This window comes from Accipiter gentilis, chromosome 3 (genome assembly GCF_929443795.1).
Source record: "Accipiter gentilis chromosome 3, bAccGen1.1, whole genome shotgun sequence".
In the NCBI taxonomy this organism is placed as follows: domain Eukaryota; kingdom Metazoa; phylum Chordata; class Aves; order Accipitriformes; family Accipitridae; genus Astur; species Astur gentilis.
Genome location: NC_064882.1, coordinates 41419478 through 41439650, shown reverse-complemented (window position 1 = coordinate 41439650; position 20173 = coordinate 41419478). Strand labels below are relative to the sequence as shown.

Here is a 20173-nt window from a genome sequence, read left to right as displayed (position 1 = left end):
GCTCAAAACCTACCTCAGCACATCAAGAACAACAGAACAGCATACAAAGCATCTCACCTTTGGGACAACTTATATCTTAAAAGCATATACAATCGCTATGAATATTCATGGCTGTTTCCAGGGAAGGCAAATTCTGAAGTTCAAAATACTAAACAAACTTCTTGGTCTCTAGTGTGGGAAGAATGCAGAAAATGCATGTTGCATACAATTGCAAAAAAAAGCAGAAAGCATCAAAATCCTATTTTAGAAATTAGAGATTTATACAAAGCTCTAGCAAAGCCCGTGCATCATTTCAGTGACACCAGAAGTGTGAAGAGAGACTCATCAAAAACGCCTGGGTCTCCTGTTACAGTCTGACCTGTCGACTCCCCTCAAGTCTCCCAGTTTGTAGGTGTCTCTGACCTTGCCCTTGCCAATGACCTGATTTGAGTGTGACAGTAGAGTGGCTGCAGTTGTCAATGACCCCTGGCTCAGCCCTTGGGCCAAGAATGTGCATCCTATGCTGGTATTACAAAATTTTATAAAATGCCCTTGATACCGTGGAAATGTTGATGCCCTGCCTGCAGACTTCCATGGAAAGAAAAAATGCTTTTGCTTAGCAGCTCCTTCCTGTCTATGCAACAGTAACGGAGAATCTGGGTAATTTTTCCTCCCTCTTGGAGAACTCTGAAATATGGAGAGTGCCATTTTGTTACATTTCCTGCTGAGCACATTAAGAGAGCTAGTAGGACTACTAAGAGTACATCATTTATTGCATGGTAATACCACCCAACTCTTAAGCTTTAATATCGCCTGATAATGCTGATCAGTATTTTGGCCAACATCTAGTCAGGACTGTGGGACTGTTGAGAGAATACAGCAGGTGAGGAAAGACAAACTGAGTGATGACATTCATTAAGATGCAGAGACAAATGTATTTGGAGGAATTTCACCTCTCAGAGTGAGGAAATACATTAGCTATTAGTCATCAGCATTTGTAACTAGGAAGGAAGGGGAAGGGAGTGTGACTTCACTGCCTTTGCTGCTGTAAAATCATCATTACAGCAGCACCAGGTCCAGCTAGCTATTCACTGAAGTACCTACATGCTGCTGCTCATAAATATTCTTTTTTAAAAAACCCTGAATTTCTAGATATAAGGTGAAAAGGTAGCTTTTTTTTTTAAATGCAGGGCTTACTATCCACACTTGTGATGCATCACTTGAAATATAGGACACTAGACAGTAATAAAGATTGAAAGTGACAAAGACAGCTGTTTAATGATGTGATATTATTATTTATGTTAGGCTCAAAGAATCACACACTTCACAAAGACAGAAAGAAACACAGGCTTTGCCCTAAGGAGCTCAGAGGCTAACCAAACAACAAAACAATGACGGATGGTATCCAACAAGGACATGAAGGAGGCATTATGCTGCTGAGTCTCTGCTTATCTTCGAGCTCTATACAAGCAGAGGATGAGAGATGGGGTTAACTTTAGAGGAGCACGGAGTAATAGGATTAAGCAGGACAGACCAAGTGTCAAAGCAGGAATATGCATGAGACAAGGCAAGGAAAAGTGATGGGTGATGGAAAGAAACAGGCAAGTGAGTCACGAAACTTGGCTAGACCAGCGGATAAGGAAGTGAGTAGCTGAAGCTTTGGAGGGAATGACGTAGTCATTCCTAGCACAGAGATAGGCAAGAACTAGGGTGTTTCTCTTTGGCAAAACAAGAGAAAAGCCCAGGAACAGATGTGAAGATGGTCTGGAGTTAGCTGTTGCAGCAGCAAAGTGATAAATTCAAGCAACCCTCTGCTGAAGAGACCACAAGTTTAAGACAAGAATAGAGAAACACAGCTGTGGTTGAGATATGAGATGATCTTGGACACACATTAACGAGAAAGGACAGAAACAGCAATACTACGCGGAACTAGAGAAAAGAAGGACTTAGATGATGAGAATTGTTTGGTTTGTGTGTGATACATTCACTTCATAGCCTCTTAACGGTTCATCACTTCTTACGTTGACATGTCTAAATAATAAAATAATAAATCAAGGAAAAACTACAGATGTGGGAAGAGGCCACTAGTAGAGAAACATAACCTAAGGGCACCAGCCTGTTGAAGGTGGTTATAGATACACATTTTAGTCTAAAACTAGAGACAGGTAGCCTCTTGCAGTAAGCGTATATCACAGCCTAAGTGCCTGAAGTGCTCAAACGTGAAGTCTAGTATTGCCCTATTTCCATATCTTCTAAGACTACATTTTTATTATTCATTAATACATAGCTACACAGGTGTTTGTTAGAACATGTCAGAATCAAAATGTTGTGCCTATTCACATACATGCACAAAAACAAAACAGTGGAAGTTTTTACAACTGACTTTAAAAAATTTTCCTTGAAATTGTGAATATTCTATTGTAGGAAAAGAAATAGAAATGATAAAAGGCTAGAGAAAATGACTGCTTAATAACTGCAACAGATGTGTACCTTTAAAATCACTTTACTAGCCTTTTAATATACTATGCAAACAAAAGGCTTGCTTTTTAAAACTAAAACCAAAACCTAGCTTTTTAGGTAGTGTTACACACATATTGGCGATCTGATTATCCATTTGTTTCCCTGTGCTTTTCAGTCATTCACAACAAAAACAACACACACAAAATTCACTTAAGGAAGTCAATAATGAATGACTTTTTTTCTAATCTCAGTCTGGAATTTGTGCAATACAAAAAATGCAATGCCAACAGGACAGATATCTCTAGCAAATATGCACATGGCACGCGAGCCAAGGTTTAAGTTTCAAAAAGTAGGTATGCATTTCCGTTTTTAAAACACTGCAGGTGATTGTCTATTATTTATGTACAGATGCTGTGACTGTGAGTGCAATAATCACTGTGTGTTTAAATGAAGTGCATAATTACACAGGTATAGATTTGAGAAAGCAACTTCATGACTAACTTCTTGAAAGTCGTATTTTAAAGGCAATTCTTCGACTGTGAGGACGTTTTTGGTGTGTTGCATACTCATTTAAATGAGTACTATGTAACACCAGGCTATTTTCAGCTTCCAAAAGTAAGAGTTCATGGCTTGAGTTATTTGACACCAATGTGTAACTGGAACAGTCATTTAAGTATGATGCCTTGTTGTCAAAATCATATCATTAATTCCTGTGAATGAATACCATAGCAATTACATCCACAATCTATCAGATCTTTGATAAGACAAGCACATGACTGAATAATTTTTATATAGAAACTGACTTGCTTGTTTTTCTTCTCTACTTCTGTAATAGACAGTAATTAATTCATCTCAAGCAAGCCTGTCCATCTGTTAGATGCTGAAACACTAAATTTAGGGCCATTCAGAGAGGTAAGTAGGTGATTTTATTAGGTCTGGAAACATTTCAAACTTTCTTGCATATATTTTTCCTCTCACTTGAGCTGAAATACAATTTCTGATTCAACTCAACCAGACATATGAAATAACTGCTCTGCAGGCTGTTACTGCAGCAAAGACTTTTCAGATAAGTTAAAAACAGTAAAAGCAAAAAAGCACAAACAGAACCAGATGTGACAACAGATGAGAAATTCAACATATACACGTGACACTGGGCTGAAGTAGCAGGATCCTTGTCCTGGAAAAGAGAAGTGATGGTGTCTCCTTCTCTTAGAACCAGCATGACTGACACCAGGCAATATGGCAACAGAAAGATGTACAGAATTCAAAGAACTGAGAGAATATCAGCAACAAAATATGTTTTCTGAGGGAAATGATGATGTCTAAGGGGAAAACATTTGAGACATAAAACCACTAGGAATGAAGTGGTATTATACAGCATGCTTGACATGGAAAGGAGTGAACAAAGTATTCAATTTTTATAGCTCAAATCGTCATGATTTTTTAAAGCAACGGAAGGCAAGGAGTATTAAACCACCTCTCAAGCCAACATACCTAATCCAATAATGCCCAAGGTCTCCCCCCTGATCCTGGCAGCTCCAGAAGCCACTTCCCGAATCTGTTCAACGCTTTGTACTCTCGTGCCTTCTCTCAAAGCCTGGTGAAGCCAGGTGGTTCGCCTGTACAGGTTCAGAATGTGGCACATGGTAGAATCTGCTGTTTCTTCTACCGAGGCAGCTGGCACATTACACACTGCGATTCCTGCAAAGAATGGGGGAAAAGGATACCATTTGCCAAACGTTTCTTACTTTTTCCCATTTAACAGCAATTCAGGAGTATGATGTTTAAATTTACAGATACTTCAACACCTGCTTTGCACAAATACTAAGTTTCTGACTGTAATGACAGACAGAATACTTAACATAATAGTTGATAAATATGTGCAAACACATTTTTTTCTGATTTTTTATTACTATTTATTGTGTTTACAAACTAAGGCAAACAGCAAACGGACCACTGAAACCACAAAAGGAAAGTACTGAAGATGTCAGGTAGTTTAGAACACAACTCTTGCTAAGCGTTTTACATGCACACTGAGCTAGGTGTTTTGAATAGCAAAGAGAAATCTGCCTTGCTCTCAACAGTGTGGTTAATGATCATTGTTTAGATTTAATTGAGTGAGTTAGCTTTCCACCACTGAGCAGATACCCTCCCAAAAGCTATCTATACAAGTTATAAAAAGGATAAAATAATTTATAATGACAGCAACTCTTATAAAGCCCTCACAGGACGACTATTAGTATTTCCAATTCATGTATGGGTAATCATGATACAGGGAGATACAATTTGTTGCGTGTTGCACGTTTGCAGAATTACAACAAACAGAATCCAAGTCCTTTCCTGGTCCCTCATATTGAAGGTATAACCCATCAAATTGTCAATAGGAAAATATAAAATTCACTTCTGCATGGCATGGAAAGATAATGCAAAATTAAGTCCATGTTCCTAATAGCTGAAAATTTACTAGTTGAAAAGGGCATAACAGCAAGCAGCCAAAAGACCGTTACAGATTTCCACTGACAGTTGTGGAAGCTAGATTGATTCAAGACTCACAAAATTCCTTTTTTTACTTCAAAAAACAGATCAGGCAACAAGTGATTGTAATTGCATGCAAGTTATCCCATTCTGCTTTCTACCTTCCAGGACTCCATGTACAGCAGTTAAGCAAAATGTTTACTTGAAAAAGTTTTGTGTCCTTTTTGACTTGTCTGTCTTCATTTCCTATTTACTACATGTTCTCTCTCTAATCATCAGCTCCCACAAATGTTTGTCTTTCAGTTCTGCTGACTGAGATCACAAACAGTATACAGTATAATTTCATGGTGGAAGGAAAAAAGTGGTTTGTATCCTAAAAAGCACCCTAATACTGTTTTCACTGTTTAGTTATTTGGATTTTTACATAAATAAATATTCAATCAGTCCTCAGCTAACGCCAGTGTATCTTAAGAAGCAAGGAAGAAAAAACGTTCTCTTCAATAATAGTAATCACAATAATTGACAAATAGTAAGTTTATACTATATTTATCTATGGTTTACATTCAAATGCCTTCATTCTGCTGCCCAGTACTTTTTTACAGCTTGCTTTAGATCAGTAAAAACCAACATAAGGATCTGCAGAACTAATTTTTTTTCCTCTGCTGTGGAGATACTGTTTGCTGTGTCCCTGCTCTTAGACTTACAAAAAGATAAACCAGCATAATTTGCTGGAATATTAATCTTGGCAACGTGCTAACATCAATGGTAGTAAGGAATTCGCCCTTTTTTAAAAATGGGGGAAAAAAAAGTGAGTGGAGAGAAAAGTAAAAGACTAAAAAATAACATCCCTTTAAGGGCATCATATTGAACAGATGCATTTGTTTATACAAAAAGTCTTTTTTTCATGAAGCAAAAATGCAGGTTTTAGATGGCAAAACAAATTTAATAAGCATGTCTCTTGATAGCTGGCATCACAAAATATTTAAAAGGCACTTAAAGAGTTATATTACATATTTGGGAAGAGAAATAAGGAATTGAACTCACCTTATACTTTCCTCCCTAATAGGTTTCCTTAGAAAACTTGGGGAACAAAAGTCAGATAATTTCTCTCGTAAGCTGTAGGAATTTCTTTTTCCCTATTTCCCCCCAACTTTAAAAACAGCTAATTTCTGAAAGGCAGAGATACGGTGAACCACAAAAAGCAGCAAGAAAGAGACAAGGATATGAAGAAAAGAGACATTTCACATGGGAAAAGCCAGCGCACTCTCATCTCATATCCATTGCTTCTATGCTCCCTCCCTTTTCTCCTTTTCCCACCGCCTCCAGTGATCTTGTGCATAGGTTCAATGCTGAAAAATGCAGGAGTCGACGGGCATCACCTTGACTCCCACTTAACTTGCATCCAGTTACACTCACAACTTGTACATATTTTCTAGCCAACAATTCATAAAATGGAGAAAAAGCAGATCAGATCTTAAAAGATTTTATCCAAGAAACATATGTTTCCATGCATTTTAAGGAGAGTAAAAGAGCTAACATGAAAATAATAGGAAAAGCTGGTAACAACACCAGGAGCCAGCTCTATGAAAAATAACTCCGGAAGTTATTATGGAAGTTGAGGAATATGTCTGACTTTATGGTCTAACTCTACACTATGTTTCAAGAGTGAATCAAAGCTTTTTAGAAAGAGCAATCAACTCTCATGTTACCTCTTTGAGATGCATATTATTTCTATTAGTTCAACAAATGGAAAGCAGTTTGTCCCAGTAGTAGTGAGTTAGTATTTAATTCCAACCATTTCACACTAACTGTTAAAATCAGAGATTTTACACCGCAAACCTTCCAGTATTTACTGGCTTTTGACAGAGTGGACAATTGTATTTTGTAAATACTGGAATGCAGAAACGGGATGGATCCTAACTGCGTAACTCAGTCTAATCACAACATAGGAACTGAATGATTAGGAATGTGGCCATTTAGCTTTTCACATGAATCAGAATTTCCCAAATCTGCTGTACACTGGCTTGAAGAATTATGTGGATGCATTTAAATTACAAGCTTGGGTTACAATCCAGCATGGAGACTCACATAAAGAGCCAACAAACCTGCAAAGATTTTCCTCTTATCAGGGATTCTCTGCACAAGTCGGACTCCTGATGAGTCAGGGCCTTTGATCTGTACCTAGGTTTTGGCTTTTGATCTAGGATTTTACCCCAGGCCAATCTCTACACATATATGTGTTTTCTGGGGCTCACAACGCATGCGCCTAACTGTGGCACCAGCTACAGTATGTGGCGATACAGCCTTGCGTGCTTTCAGACCTGATCTGTTCTTTATAGAAACTCGCAAAGAAGTTGTTAGCCTCTGCCTGCTGTGCAAACTACACCGCTATTAGAAACAGGTTATTATTTTACTAACATTTACTGATAAAGAGACCATATTGCAGCTCCTCACTACATCAGTGGGGTTATTCCTAGGACTAAGCACTATCACACTGAAATAAATGTTTCCAAGATCTTCCCAGAGCATAATGGGAAACACAGTTGGTCAACCTCAGTCTTAGAAAAGAAACAAAGAAAACATAGACATTTATTCCAAGTAGTAGTCTGACCTGTAGATTACAAGTAAGAGATGGTTTAACCTAGAGTAAGAAAAGTACAAATCAGACTGTTAGTTTTTTACAGTGAAACACTAAGCACCATCTCTTCATAGTTCCAATATCTGAATTTACTCTGAAGCAGCAACAACTGATTCCCCTATAAAATCAATATTTCTATTTTATGGAGTGGTTTAGCACTGAATCTCATGCATCATAAGTAAGTCTCAGACAGTTGATAATGATCTCATTTTTTATTCAAACAGAAGTATGCCATGCTGATGGAATTATATTTTGTGATTGGATTACAGCAGTAGTAGTTAAAATATACAATTGGGGTAAAAAAGAAAGACATGAAAAATTATGGTCTTACTCCTTGGGTCTATATTGAATAGGCAGATTGTCATCCTGTCACAATGCTGTTAATATTATCACTTAATTAACTAATGCTAGTATCTCCATAATGATTTTTAAACACTTTGATGAGAAAATTACACAGCTTACATACTATGTTAGGATAAATTATACAGAAAACATTAATAAAAAGACTTAGATGCTATCTGATTTCTGGAGGCAAGTATAAGATGTAAAATACTGCTTTTAATAGTCATACCTAAATCTCCAGCAGATTTGATGTCAATATTATCAAAACCACTGCCAATTCGGACAATTATTCGAAGTGCTTTAAATTTCTCCAGGTCTTCTCGTGTTAAAGTGATAGTGTGATACATCAGTGCACCCACTGCTTCATTTAGTACCTATAAATAAAAAGAGAAAATACTTATTTTTTTGCTTTCATAGGATATCAGCTTAATCACGTATACATATCTTCAGGTATGAAAAGACTGTAAAAGTATTCAATCCAGGTCTTTTGTTTTAAGCATTATTTCTCCAAATATCTTCCAGCCTCTTGTTAGTCTTTTTCATCTGATGTATCCATTGTAGCATGAGATTTGCTTTAGAAGAACTAAGTGACCTGTATTTGTGTTCTTATTAAGAACGAAAACTCTTCTCGTTTCACAGGAGATGCTCTGCAATATCGAACCCTAAGTACAAACATCACCGGACTCCATCTGCACATGCAGATGAAACACAACATGGGAGCAAGCACTCACATTAAACAGCTAAGTATTTTTATGCTTAGGCAGCTGACATTCAGTTTTGAATGGAGTCACAGAGCAGTATCTCTTCACCATACACACAGTGGTACAGGCATTCACTGCGCTATTAAAACCACTTGATACCTGAATAGAAAACATTCAGTAATCGTCACAAAACCCTTAGACAACAGAGACTGAAATCTGTCAATTCATACATAAGAACAAAGTGTTTGTCCATTAGTTTACTGATACTACAACTAAGCTCTCACTGATGGAAAACTAGATGTCTTATAAATTGGCATAACTGAGATGCCAAACTAGACATTATCTGGAAAAAACAGCACCTCTAAGAAATAAGAAATTAACCAAAGCAAAAATGTTGCAAAAGAAAAAACCCCAAACTTTCACATAAGAGAGAAAGCCAAAAAAGCTAAAATAAATTGACAGGATCTGAAAGGTCTGAATATCTTTCCAATTACGCTACAGTGCATCCAACCTACTCAAGAAAGGTTAAGAGGAAGGGGTGCGGAGAAGGGGAAGAGAGCCTAGCACACCATGCCCAGCAGTTTCAAATTCTGCTACCATACAGTGACACTGCACCCCACACAGCTGATACAAGTTTATCGTTCAGAAAGTGGAAAATATTTTCCTCTTTATATGCAAATTGGATGATTTCACATCTTCAAAACACTCCTCTGTGTTTCTACCTTCACTGCACTACCTAACACCCTAATTGTTCTATGAGATACAAAACATACATATATCATTCCAATATCTAAGCTAGATGTAATGACCTCAAGAAGTTTCCCTGACGCACTTCATAGAAGTTCTACAGAGGCTCTAAATTTCTTATTCAAGAGACTTTTGGGTCTGGTACATGTACAGACTCTGTCACCTGAAATACTTCTGCTTGTATGAGCATTTTCTAGGGTACTGCAAGATCAGTAACAATAATCAACATAAATAGTTTAAAAAAAACTACTGCAGCAAAACACAGTCTCACACACAGAGGATTACAACTGTTGGAGCCCAAGATCTGCAGCAGTAATTCTTAAAATTCAAATACATGAAGAAAAATTTTAAAAGAAAATAAAAAAGAAACTCCATAAAAATGAAAGAAAACCGCTTCTTACGACTACTTCACAAAATGATTTATGCTGTTTCAACAGGTGTTTCTGGATTGGTAAGCCCAGTTCTAAGTCAGATAAAGACCAGAACCCTTTGAGCAGAATTTAGATTTACTTTTAAGAGTAAAAACTGAAAAAAACCCTAGAAACTGCACATCCTTAAAGAATGCGGCTACAACATAATTCAAAGAGCAGCTGTAGGCTCTGATCTTATAAACGATTATATACACACAAAACTCCTTGATTTTAATGGTGCAAACAAGTCCTTTGGAGATTACATCTAGCAGTCACCAGTCAGAAAGGCTGCACTCATCAGAACGTGTTTCCTTGAGCTGTTACACAGGATTAAAAAAAAACAACAGAACAGTTTATTGGGTTTGCTTCTACAGCAACATTACAGCTGGTATGGACCAAGTCAAAGCTCATACCTGGGGCAGTCTATGCAAGAAATAGTCCCTCTTATAACCTAAGTGCCCACCTAAAATGCCCTTAGGGTTTTTTTGTCCCATTAATTCCTAAAAGAAGATTTTCCAAAATCTCACAGTTCCAATGATATGGAAATTTCTTCTAATTTCCAGCCTCAGTTTATTCACAGTCCAGCTTGTATCCATTTGTTCTGGCCATTTGCTTAAACCCTACTTTCTCTCCTTGGCGTTTACAATCTAAATGTATTTATACACAACGATCGTATCCCCTCCCAGCATTTGTTTGGCTAGACTTCACAAGCCTAGTCCTTCTAGTCTCGTCTAGGATGATGCCCTTCCACCTCCCTCAGCAGTCTAACACTCCTCCTCTGCGCTTACAGAAGTCTAAGCCCAACTCTTCTGTGGGTGATCACAACTGCACCCAATGCGCTTGCTGCTGGAGGTCTCCCTCCCCGCTGTGTTATACCAACGCTACCTCCATCACCAAGACTACGTGAGCTGGAAATCCCTCCTAATGAAGTCTCACATGACATCTGACGTTTCTGCATGGCCATCGTCACGCTGCCAGCTGATCCTTCGTCTAATGCATAAATCTGAATCCTTCTCCCTGAAGCATGTGTTTCTGTCACACTCCCGAGTTTATAGTAGGACTTCTTTCTCCAAGTCACAGCACTTGTTACATCAAGCCTCAAGGTCCTCAAGTTATGATATCCTGGTTCTCCCCAACCAGCCATGTCCTCCATTCTGTGTTTTATCACACACGTTTCGTCCTGCCCCTCCAGGCTTGCTCTAGATGGCTGTGATGCAGGAGAAAACACCCTCTGGGTAGTTGTCAGAAGAGCAAAAACTGAAGTAGATATGGGGACCCACCTAAGGCTCATATGACAGCCAAGACTCTCTTCTACCAGACTGGAAAAGGCCAACGGTATGTGTGGTTTTGTGTGTGCGGACAGAGAGCTGCCACTACTTTAAGGACTGCACTAAATGGGGGCTAAAAGACAGCTGAAGTGGCTCAGATATTTGTGTTTTAAAATCACAGTGTTTCATTTGGGAAGCAGCTTCTCACTTCAAAATCATGCATATTTTATTAACTCAGCCAGTCAAGACTGTAATTTGGACTCTAAGAGGGCCAGCCTGGACCCATTACACTACATTTTTGGGCCCATCTAGGTTATGGCTTGGCACTAGGAGGAGATGGAAAAGTATTGGGAAGCTTGGGAATGTGTTCAATAAAAGGAAAAATATTTCCCAGCTATGGCTTAATACTGACACTAGCCATTTCCACAGGCAGTTATTTACCCATCATATGGGATATGGAACAAACAGATGCAAATGAAAAATCTTTTAAAATTTTCTTTGTAGTGTTTCAGCCTCTTCGAGGATTATGGACCAGTTAGCAAGGAAATGCACTGCCAAAAATGATAATTAAATTATGTTACTGCTTTTTGCAACTGGCCATGTGATTCAAGTATGCCAAAAAGGCAGAAAATAATAAAAGAAAATCTGAAGCTAGAAACATTCAGCATTGATGAATATTAATAATGCCACTTACATATTAAAAAATTAAGTGTAAGTTTCTGTATTTTGGAATTATTTCTATAAATTATAGTCTCAGTCATTACATATACTAAATGCGCACAAGAAAGTCTGACAAGTTTACTAATGGGTAAAATCAAAACTTGAACATGAAACTGAAATCCAGCATAAATGTGAACAGTTCTAGAAAATGAAATAACGTTTAGAATAAATAACTGTGTATAGGTATAATCTACTGATCACTTACAGAAGCACAACCAGTGGTCGATGCATGAGAGAAACAGGGAGTGGTTGTGGTTTTTTCATCATTTTTCCATAATGAACTCGAATGATTCAACATTCACCGAATTCTAGTACAATTTTATTACAAAGATATCAACTCATGTCAATTTGAGTGCGATAACATATTTAACAAGCAAGCTAGAAATTTCAGATCAGCCCAAGCCTGTGGCAGTCAGACAATGCTCTTTCATGATGCTTGCAAGGAAAGGCAATGGGCAAAATTTGATAGAGAACAAGCAGAGTTAGCTGTGTACCTTCAACAGCCATTCCTGCTTTCGTCAGACTACAATCATGCTTTTCAGGAAGAAAGGATCCGAGATAGAAGTTCAAACACAGGACATTAGTTGGCTTCCTTCTGTTCCCAAAAGATCATGTAGCCCATCTGCATAATTTCTGTGCCTTCAGACTTACTTCCAGGTGAAGCTACAGCACACTGCTTGTTGAAAGCCTTTTTCATACCCTCTTCAATGAGCTGACATTCCTTCCAATCACAACTGCTTGGACAGGTCTTTCTGCTGTCCTTCAACCTCAGAATGACTACTCTGCTTTCCCAACATGCCAGGTTTCCAAGGCTTTTAGAGAACAGGTGACACTGTAGTAGGAAACATTTCTATTTCAAAGAATTCAACAAAACTTAGGTAGTGAATACTGAAGGTTGAAATCCTTTTAAAACATTTCCCTATCTATTTTTTTCACCTTATTTCAGCACCAGATATTTTAGCCATCATGCCAAGCATCACATAGTTACCATTGTGACACACAAGCCTCATATTATTTGGAGAACTTTAGCATCATCTTTATTTTTACAAAAAAGCGTAAACATATCATAACATGCTAACAATAGAACAGTGAGGCCTCTTCTTCTTTGGTCATCTAAACAGACACTACTAGATTTTACTATGAGAGACTACTCTCAGAGGCTTGCAGGTCAAATCCAGAACATAGAAACATTACACAGTATATAAAATCCCAAACTATTTCAATGCAGAGACAGAACATATTTATAAATTATACATTGAATATGACAATATATCATAATTTTTACAAAAGACTTCCAGAAAATCATCACTGGGAAGTGCTATATTTTATCTGGTTCTAGAAACTACAGGGTATTGCATTTCTTTGCACTTGGGAGTTTGATGTGTCATCTCCAAAAAAGTATGTTCCACTGTCACCAGACTTGAGATATATTGCACATTTGGGTGGAAAAAATGTACTTTATCTAAACTGAGTAGGCCTTGAATTATTTGACTTGCAAAAAGCAGCTGCACATCAAATTTGTAATCAATAGTCTGCCACACAGGGGAAGGCTGCAGCAGACTTGTAGCTGCTCTCAAAGCCTCGCTACAACATTAAAAAGCGTCCATGTGAAACTAGTGCCGTTAAAACGAAAAAGAAAAGCCAGTGCCCTGAAACAGTATTTAGTAGGTCTCCAAAACTGCTGGTTTGTGCTACTTTTTACAAGTTCCTTTCTCTCTCTACAAGACTATCAGCTCAATTTTAGGTTCCTATGATCCATGGCGCTGTCAGTAACCTACCCATTTCATGATATGTACTTTAGTCAGCCACGATACTGTCTAGTGTAGACCCTAAATATTAATACTTAAGTTTATACTGCACACAAATAAGTATAAATATTTTACACAAACATGAACAAAACTTCCTTGCAGGCTCCTGAAAACACTCTCTAAAACCTTACATATCCACATACTGTATAAACTACATATATATACACATGACATATATGATAGTGTATTTCTAGTCTTTTTAAAATATACTGTTGAAAAATATATACATACAAATATACACACACAACTATATAAATAGCCTGCATAGCCTATAGCAAACTTCCTCTTAAAAACTACACTGCAGTCAGTCTTTCAAACCCAGGATTTACTGACAATTACATGCAGTTTAATGACAGAAGTCAATTTGAGAATATAGACTCTGAAAACACTTTTACTAAGTAAAAGGCTTTAATGAAAAATCTTTAACAGGAGTTCCATGTGTTAACTTGTATGTTCTATAAATAAGGCTGAATTGTGTTGCATTTCAGTTCAAGTCTATCAGATGCTATGATGGATTGAACATCTATACCAAAGGATCATTATGTTATGAAAGTCACTGATGACAGTGTATCACCCCATGCAACTCTGTCTCTAAACACCTGTTAATAATCACCAGCAATTTTCAAACCTCAATGATCCTTACCTGGTAGTGGGAAATTAAAGAAAAAGCTAGTTGATAACCAACTATATGAGACTTTCATCTGTCTGTAAAATTGATATATGCTGCTTGCTGGGTACGGCAGCACTTCCATTCTGCTTTTCAAAGGGTATTAGTTCAGAGGAGACACTGGCAACCTGCCCCTTCCTGAAATGCTGCACTTGACCTATAATGTTGCCACTGGCAAATCTGACAGATGTTGGCAGAAGGGTCACTGAATACAAACACTGATTTTGCATACATCCTTACTGTGATAGCTCTATGTTAACTACTTTGTTGAATAACGAGGTGTAACGAAAGTTTGTAGGATTTCCTTTTGTTCATTTTTTCAAAGTCTTTCATAAGGAATCTGATCCAAGGCTTATTCAGTTTCAGTAAATTTGCAAGGTTTTGGATCAGCTCCGAGGTGACAACTTACTCTCAAGTACACATTACTGTTTAGAACAAGGCGGCTTCCTTTCAACCTATATTCGAGAATTTAATTTTGATGGAAAACTAAAATGCTGCAACTGCGTCATGAATATAAACAGCACTGATGGTACAAGGGCAAGATTTCAGCTTTACTGTTAAACAAAGAAGAATCTGAAGCTGGAAAAATTATCTTACTTAACCATTGAAGTAACAGGAACAAGTCAAAGACAGCTGAACAACAGCACCATTCTCGATTTGCTTCTATCAGTTTCAAACATTTGTTGTATTATGAAAGCTCTTCAGCTCTTCTTTGAAACAGCCTTACATGAAACTGTAATGACTGGAACTATTTCTATATTTAATTCGTATGTGAAAGTGCAATTGAAAAGTTTCAAGTCCTACACTACTGAATAAGAAGTTCAGCTTTTAACTGTTTTTAACTTAAACTAAAAATATGGAAATGTAGTATCCCTGTGATGATCATTTTGTGCTTTTATAATAGGAGTCAAGGGATATGATACATTCTAACTTAATCACTTGTAAGGCTGGAGCATAGGGTTTACCAGACAGACTACCTTCTCTCCTCCAAGCAAGCAGCCTGACTCCCTTTGATGTTCTGGTGAGCTGGGTAGCTGCATGAAGCAGTAAATCCAGTCAAAAACACACCCATTTTTTTCTTCTAGCTGATTTGAGAAAGATGTAGGAAACCACATAATTAAAGAAAGAGAGAATGAGAAAAAGTACACTGCTTCAAACAAACTCTTGACTTCTTTCCAGCCTGTATGTTTTGCTTTAAAGATCATTTCTAATCAGCTGTGCTTCCTGTCTTTTTCATTTGGGTTGCAAGGATGACTTTATTTTCTCTCTGCTTTGGCCAAGATGTCTATTACCAGATCTTGCATATTATGTTTACGTTTAGCCCTTTGGAGATACACAGCGCACTCCATGTTACAGAATATACAGCAGAAGTCAGGAAGCCCAAAGACTAAAAAAATCTTAGGCAACACAGACCTCAAGGGTGTGCTTGAGTCTGTGATGCCTTTGAAGGTACAGAAGTAGAAGGAAGGAGCAGAAATCAGAAGGGTAGGCTGCCAAGGAGCCAGGAAAAGCTGTAAACCGTGAATAGCAGTAAAAGGAAGAGGGATTTGGGAAAAACAGGGGGAGAGACAACAGAGCATGAGACAGTGAAAAAAGCAAGTTGACCTGGAATGAGGATGGAAACAAGCTAATTATTTTTAAGTAATTTTTTTGGATGAGCATGTATATTTTTGGCAGAACAAACCAAAACACCGTGTACATTTGGAGGCAGTGTGAGATGCTTACTGAAAGACCAATTTACACAATTAACTGTAAAATAAAAACAATTTAAACATAGTGAGTAACTTTCATTGACAGCAATGCAATCTCTATTAAGAGAGAAATTTAACCACCGAAATCTTAAAGTGATTTTTACGCTAAATGACAGAAGTTTCCTGATAGGATGCAGTGAACCCAGTTCCCAGTTACCCCATGATATAGTTTGACAAACGTAATGCTCAACTTCACACAGCCATATGCAACATCTACAATGAAACGAACTTGGGAGTCAAAGCATAAACATATAAATTGCAGCCTTTCAGACTGGCTTGAAAACAAACTACTTTTTCTAGGGCGGGGGGGGAGGGGAAAAACAAAACAAGAAATCAGCAAAACCTTATACACAAGTAATTTCTGAAGAAATGTAATAACCGTCCTCTAACTACAAAGTTATTTCAAAATCTTGGGTCACTCTCGGTAAATGTCAGTATTCACTTAAGTACCGACAGCCTGATTTTCAAAAGGAAGGAAACATATCTCAGTCACCCAAATTGCCTTCCAAAGCAGTGGCACGGGGAATGAATGCTTTGACCTGAGATGAAGCAGAGCTCTAATACACGTTATTATTTACTTGTGACCTTAAACAAGTTACCTCTTTTCCATACTTCAATTTCCTCAGCCATAAAAAGAGAATGACAAATTAACTCTTTGGAATAAGGGAATTGCTACAGAACTGCAACTCAGGCATTACCCAATTTGGAGAAAACTTTCTTTAATTAACACACATAGTAAGGTGTAATAGTGTTTGCTAATGTCCTGCTTTTGACCCTGTATACAAGCAGTATTCAAATCCTCATTTCTTTTCCTTCCTTTCTGTATGCGTTAAAGTCTCTCAGCCTACTTGCTTCTCTGTGAAAAAATATCTAGCTTGTGCTTTGCTGTCTCATAAACTACTACAAATTCCCCTTTTCCACTCTACTTCCTTTGCTGTCTAGCCATCTTAAAAGACAACATTTTAAACCATCATCCTGTCCCTGAAACCTTCTTGTGACCAGCAGAAATCCCTTCTCCGCATTCCAAAATGTTTACTCCTCAAATGCCGACTCCTCACACCCCTGTGATCAAGGCTCCACAACTGCGCAAGCTGACTTCATACCAGCTCTTAACTTTCTTAGCCATTCCTCTGTAGTCTTTCACTCCTTTCCTCCTCATCTAACTCTCGGTTCATGTCTTTTTTTTTTCTCATTACGTTCATCTACAACCACTCATCTATGTGTATGAAACAACGTCAATCACCTCTTTCAATCCCCATCCTAAATTTCCCAGTCTCTGGCCTGCCTCCTGCAACTTCAGACTGCATAAATGCATCTGTATCTACTACCCTATCAGACTCAATACCTTTTGTTAATGACAAGAAATATGAAGGAAAAACTAAATTTCACCTTCTGCTTTCAGCAAGCTCTTTTCAACACTAAACCTTTTCTTGATTTTCAGTCATCTCTTCGTTCACAATGGGGAACCATCTTTTGCAAATTAACAACCATTATCAAAATCTGTATTTTAATTAACAGGACAACATCATTCAGTATGGCCAGGAATGTGCATTCGTAAATACATGAACATTTCAGATACTGCTTTAAATATGCAACTTCTGATTTTAAAACTTTTCCTGAAAACAATTTTATATTTAGTAAAGCACCATTCCCAAATAAGGTATTATACAAGCAGTACTAAATACAGGTATTTCTCTACTGTAACTCTAAGGATGTGTGGAAAATAGCCACTTTTCACTGCAGATGAACAATAAACAGTTTTTACATGGAAGTGAACAGCGCTCAACACTTCATAAAACTGATCTCTTAGTCTATGATGAAGTAATACAACAATATGATAATGAATTAAGGTTTGTGATTTTTATGGCAGAAATTTATTACCTGGCAGAACAGTGGTACTTTGCAAACCCAAGTGTTTTAGGACTGCATCATCCTTTGACTAGTGAAAATTTGTATTATGGCAGTGTACTGGTAGCTAGTGAAAATATTTTTTCCAGATATATTACTGAGCTCACCGAGAATGAATTATTTTGGTACAATAAAAAAGCAAAGAATGCAAGCTTTTCTATAATCCACTAAATACAACACTCTTGTGAAGATCAACAACAGATTACCTGTGTTACTCATCAGTTATTGAAATGCTTTTCCAAAGCTACAATTTGAGATACACACACTGACTTTCAGTCCCAAGATCTGAAAAGTTCATTTACTACACCCCACTGATAACAGAAAATATTGAGTGTTTCTAAGGCAAGGCAATCATGTCACACAGGAATTCCCCAGTCTTGATGCATCAGAAGTAAATGATGTGGATTTCAGTAATCAAAGCATAAAACTACACAGGTGGTGCAGCTGCCAATGTTACAGTGTTCACCTGAAAAGCAGACTGCTATTATCTACTAACAAAAGTGAAACAGCATTTATATTACTTATTCTCCACATTATGTAGTCCTCGTAAATGGAATCCACCTATTTCATGTATTAAACTTCTGACAGTGGTGTGAGATAGGAAAACAGGTAAGATTAATGCAACTTTTCAACATGATTAAAAAGAAATACACAGAAATAAGGCATTATATCCCATTTTAATTCTCAATACATAAAAAGGTAAAAGGGAACTGAGAGAAAAAAGCTTGGGTTGAATATTCTCTAAATTAAAAAAATGAAGTATTATACTTAGATTATTATTGTCTTTGAACCTTACAAATTAAGCTTTTTTTTTAAATTAAAAAACCCTAAAACAACAGTAACCATTTCTATGCATCTCCAATCACCAATGAAGACAGAGAAGTTTTCACTACTTTGCATTTGTTCTCAAGTTAGTTACTTTTAGGTTCTCATTCACTGCCACAATACTGCACAGCAAAAACACTGGTCTTTTCCAACAGATGTTAAAGACAAGGTTGAAATTAGCATTAGGTTTTGCTAAAATTTTAATGTTTTAAAACAGAATGTCACAACAAAATCAAGTTCAGGTATTTATGCTATCCTGTTGACCATCCACTGTAAAGATGGTTTTCTATATGACAGTATAAACACATTAAAAAAAAGACACGAGATCAGAACTATAATATTGCCAACTCTGAATCTAGCTTACAATTCAAGAACCATCTAAAAAGAATAGTTTTAACTGTCCTGAGAGAAACATGCAATCAACTGAGTAAAAGGGTGTTTGGAATACACATTATTTCCTAGTAGGAACAATTTTTTTTTTTTTCCATTTTCCTATTCACATAAGAATTTGATTGTATCTAAAACACAGCTGAACAAAACAAGGAGGTCCTATTAAGCTAGTACTGATGTGGCAGAGAACAACCTTGAATATCATTCTTGACTACTGTTCTGTCAACAGCCTATTCCTGTGCATGAAGAGGGGCAGAAGGGTAGGACAGGAAACCTGAAAGTCTCCAGAGATATCCACCAAGGAACTACACACAGGGCTTCAGAGAGGGGTCATCTCTTGTGTTTGCCTGAACCATGAGAATCAGCAGTTCTAGTTTGCTGTGTTGATACAGCACACAACTCTTCAGTCTTCTCCTTATTGTTAAAAAAAGAAAAAACACAGAAGGAAAAAAAAATCTGCCACTTACAAATTTTCAAAGTTTTAACAATGAAATATTTTTTTTTTCACAATAAAAATATTTTTCCTAAGAAATAACAAGCTGAATATTTGGTCAATGGGTTCTCACCAGGAAGAAGTTAACATGAAATGGACTACAGAAAGTTTGATTTATTCACCTGATAACAGAAAGGAAGTTAGTATTGGTATTATTTTCAAGTAGCTGGCTTTGTAAGAAAGTCATCAAAGAAAAGATTAAATCTTTCATCATATACAGAGACTTTAAAATGTTTAACAATGTTATATATTACAAGAACATGAAAAGTAAATAAACAATTAAACGAGTTATGAATTCAAGATAGTGCAAAGCTTCTGAAAACCTGTCACAAACCCAAGGGCTGCTATAATTAGTGTAGGACAAGTCTAACAAGGTATCTGTAGAGAAAGAAGAATACTGGTGCAATTCAGTTCAGCTGACAAAACTCCTTAACACCTGAATCACACCCAGTAGTATACAGTACCAGACACACAAAAGTGGATACAGACACTCGGCTAACAAGCCTTTAAGTTAATACTTGGATCTGTACTTGTCTATCATGGATCTTTGCTGGAGTAGAAGAAAATAAATTCCTGTGGAAGGGCCCCCTG

The 20173-nt window shown here is 37.2% G+C and overlaps 1 protein-coding gene across 9 annotated transcripts in view; it reads right to left on the bottom strand.

The window, feature by feature from the left end:
* Nucleotides 1-20173, bottom strand: part of CTBP1 (C-terminal binding protein 1) — a 246663-nt gene that overhangs the window by 19101 nt on the left and 207389 nt on the right. For all 9 annotated transcript variants that reach the window (XM_049794213.1, XM_049794224.1, XM_049794229.1 and 6 more), the window contains 2 exons: nucleotides 8124-8268; nucleotides 3934-4140 (listed from right to left, as the gene is read on the bottom strand). In XM_049794213.1, coding sequence (XP_049650170.1) covers nucleotides 3934-4140; nucleotides 8124-8268 — 352 coding nt within the window. The remainder of the gene's footprint in view (nucleotides 1-3933; nucleotides 4141-8123; nucleotides 8269-20173) is intronic.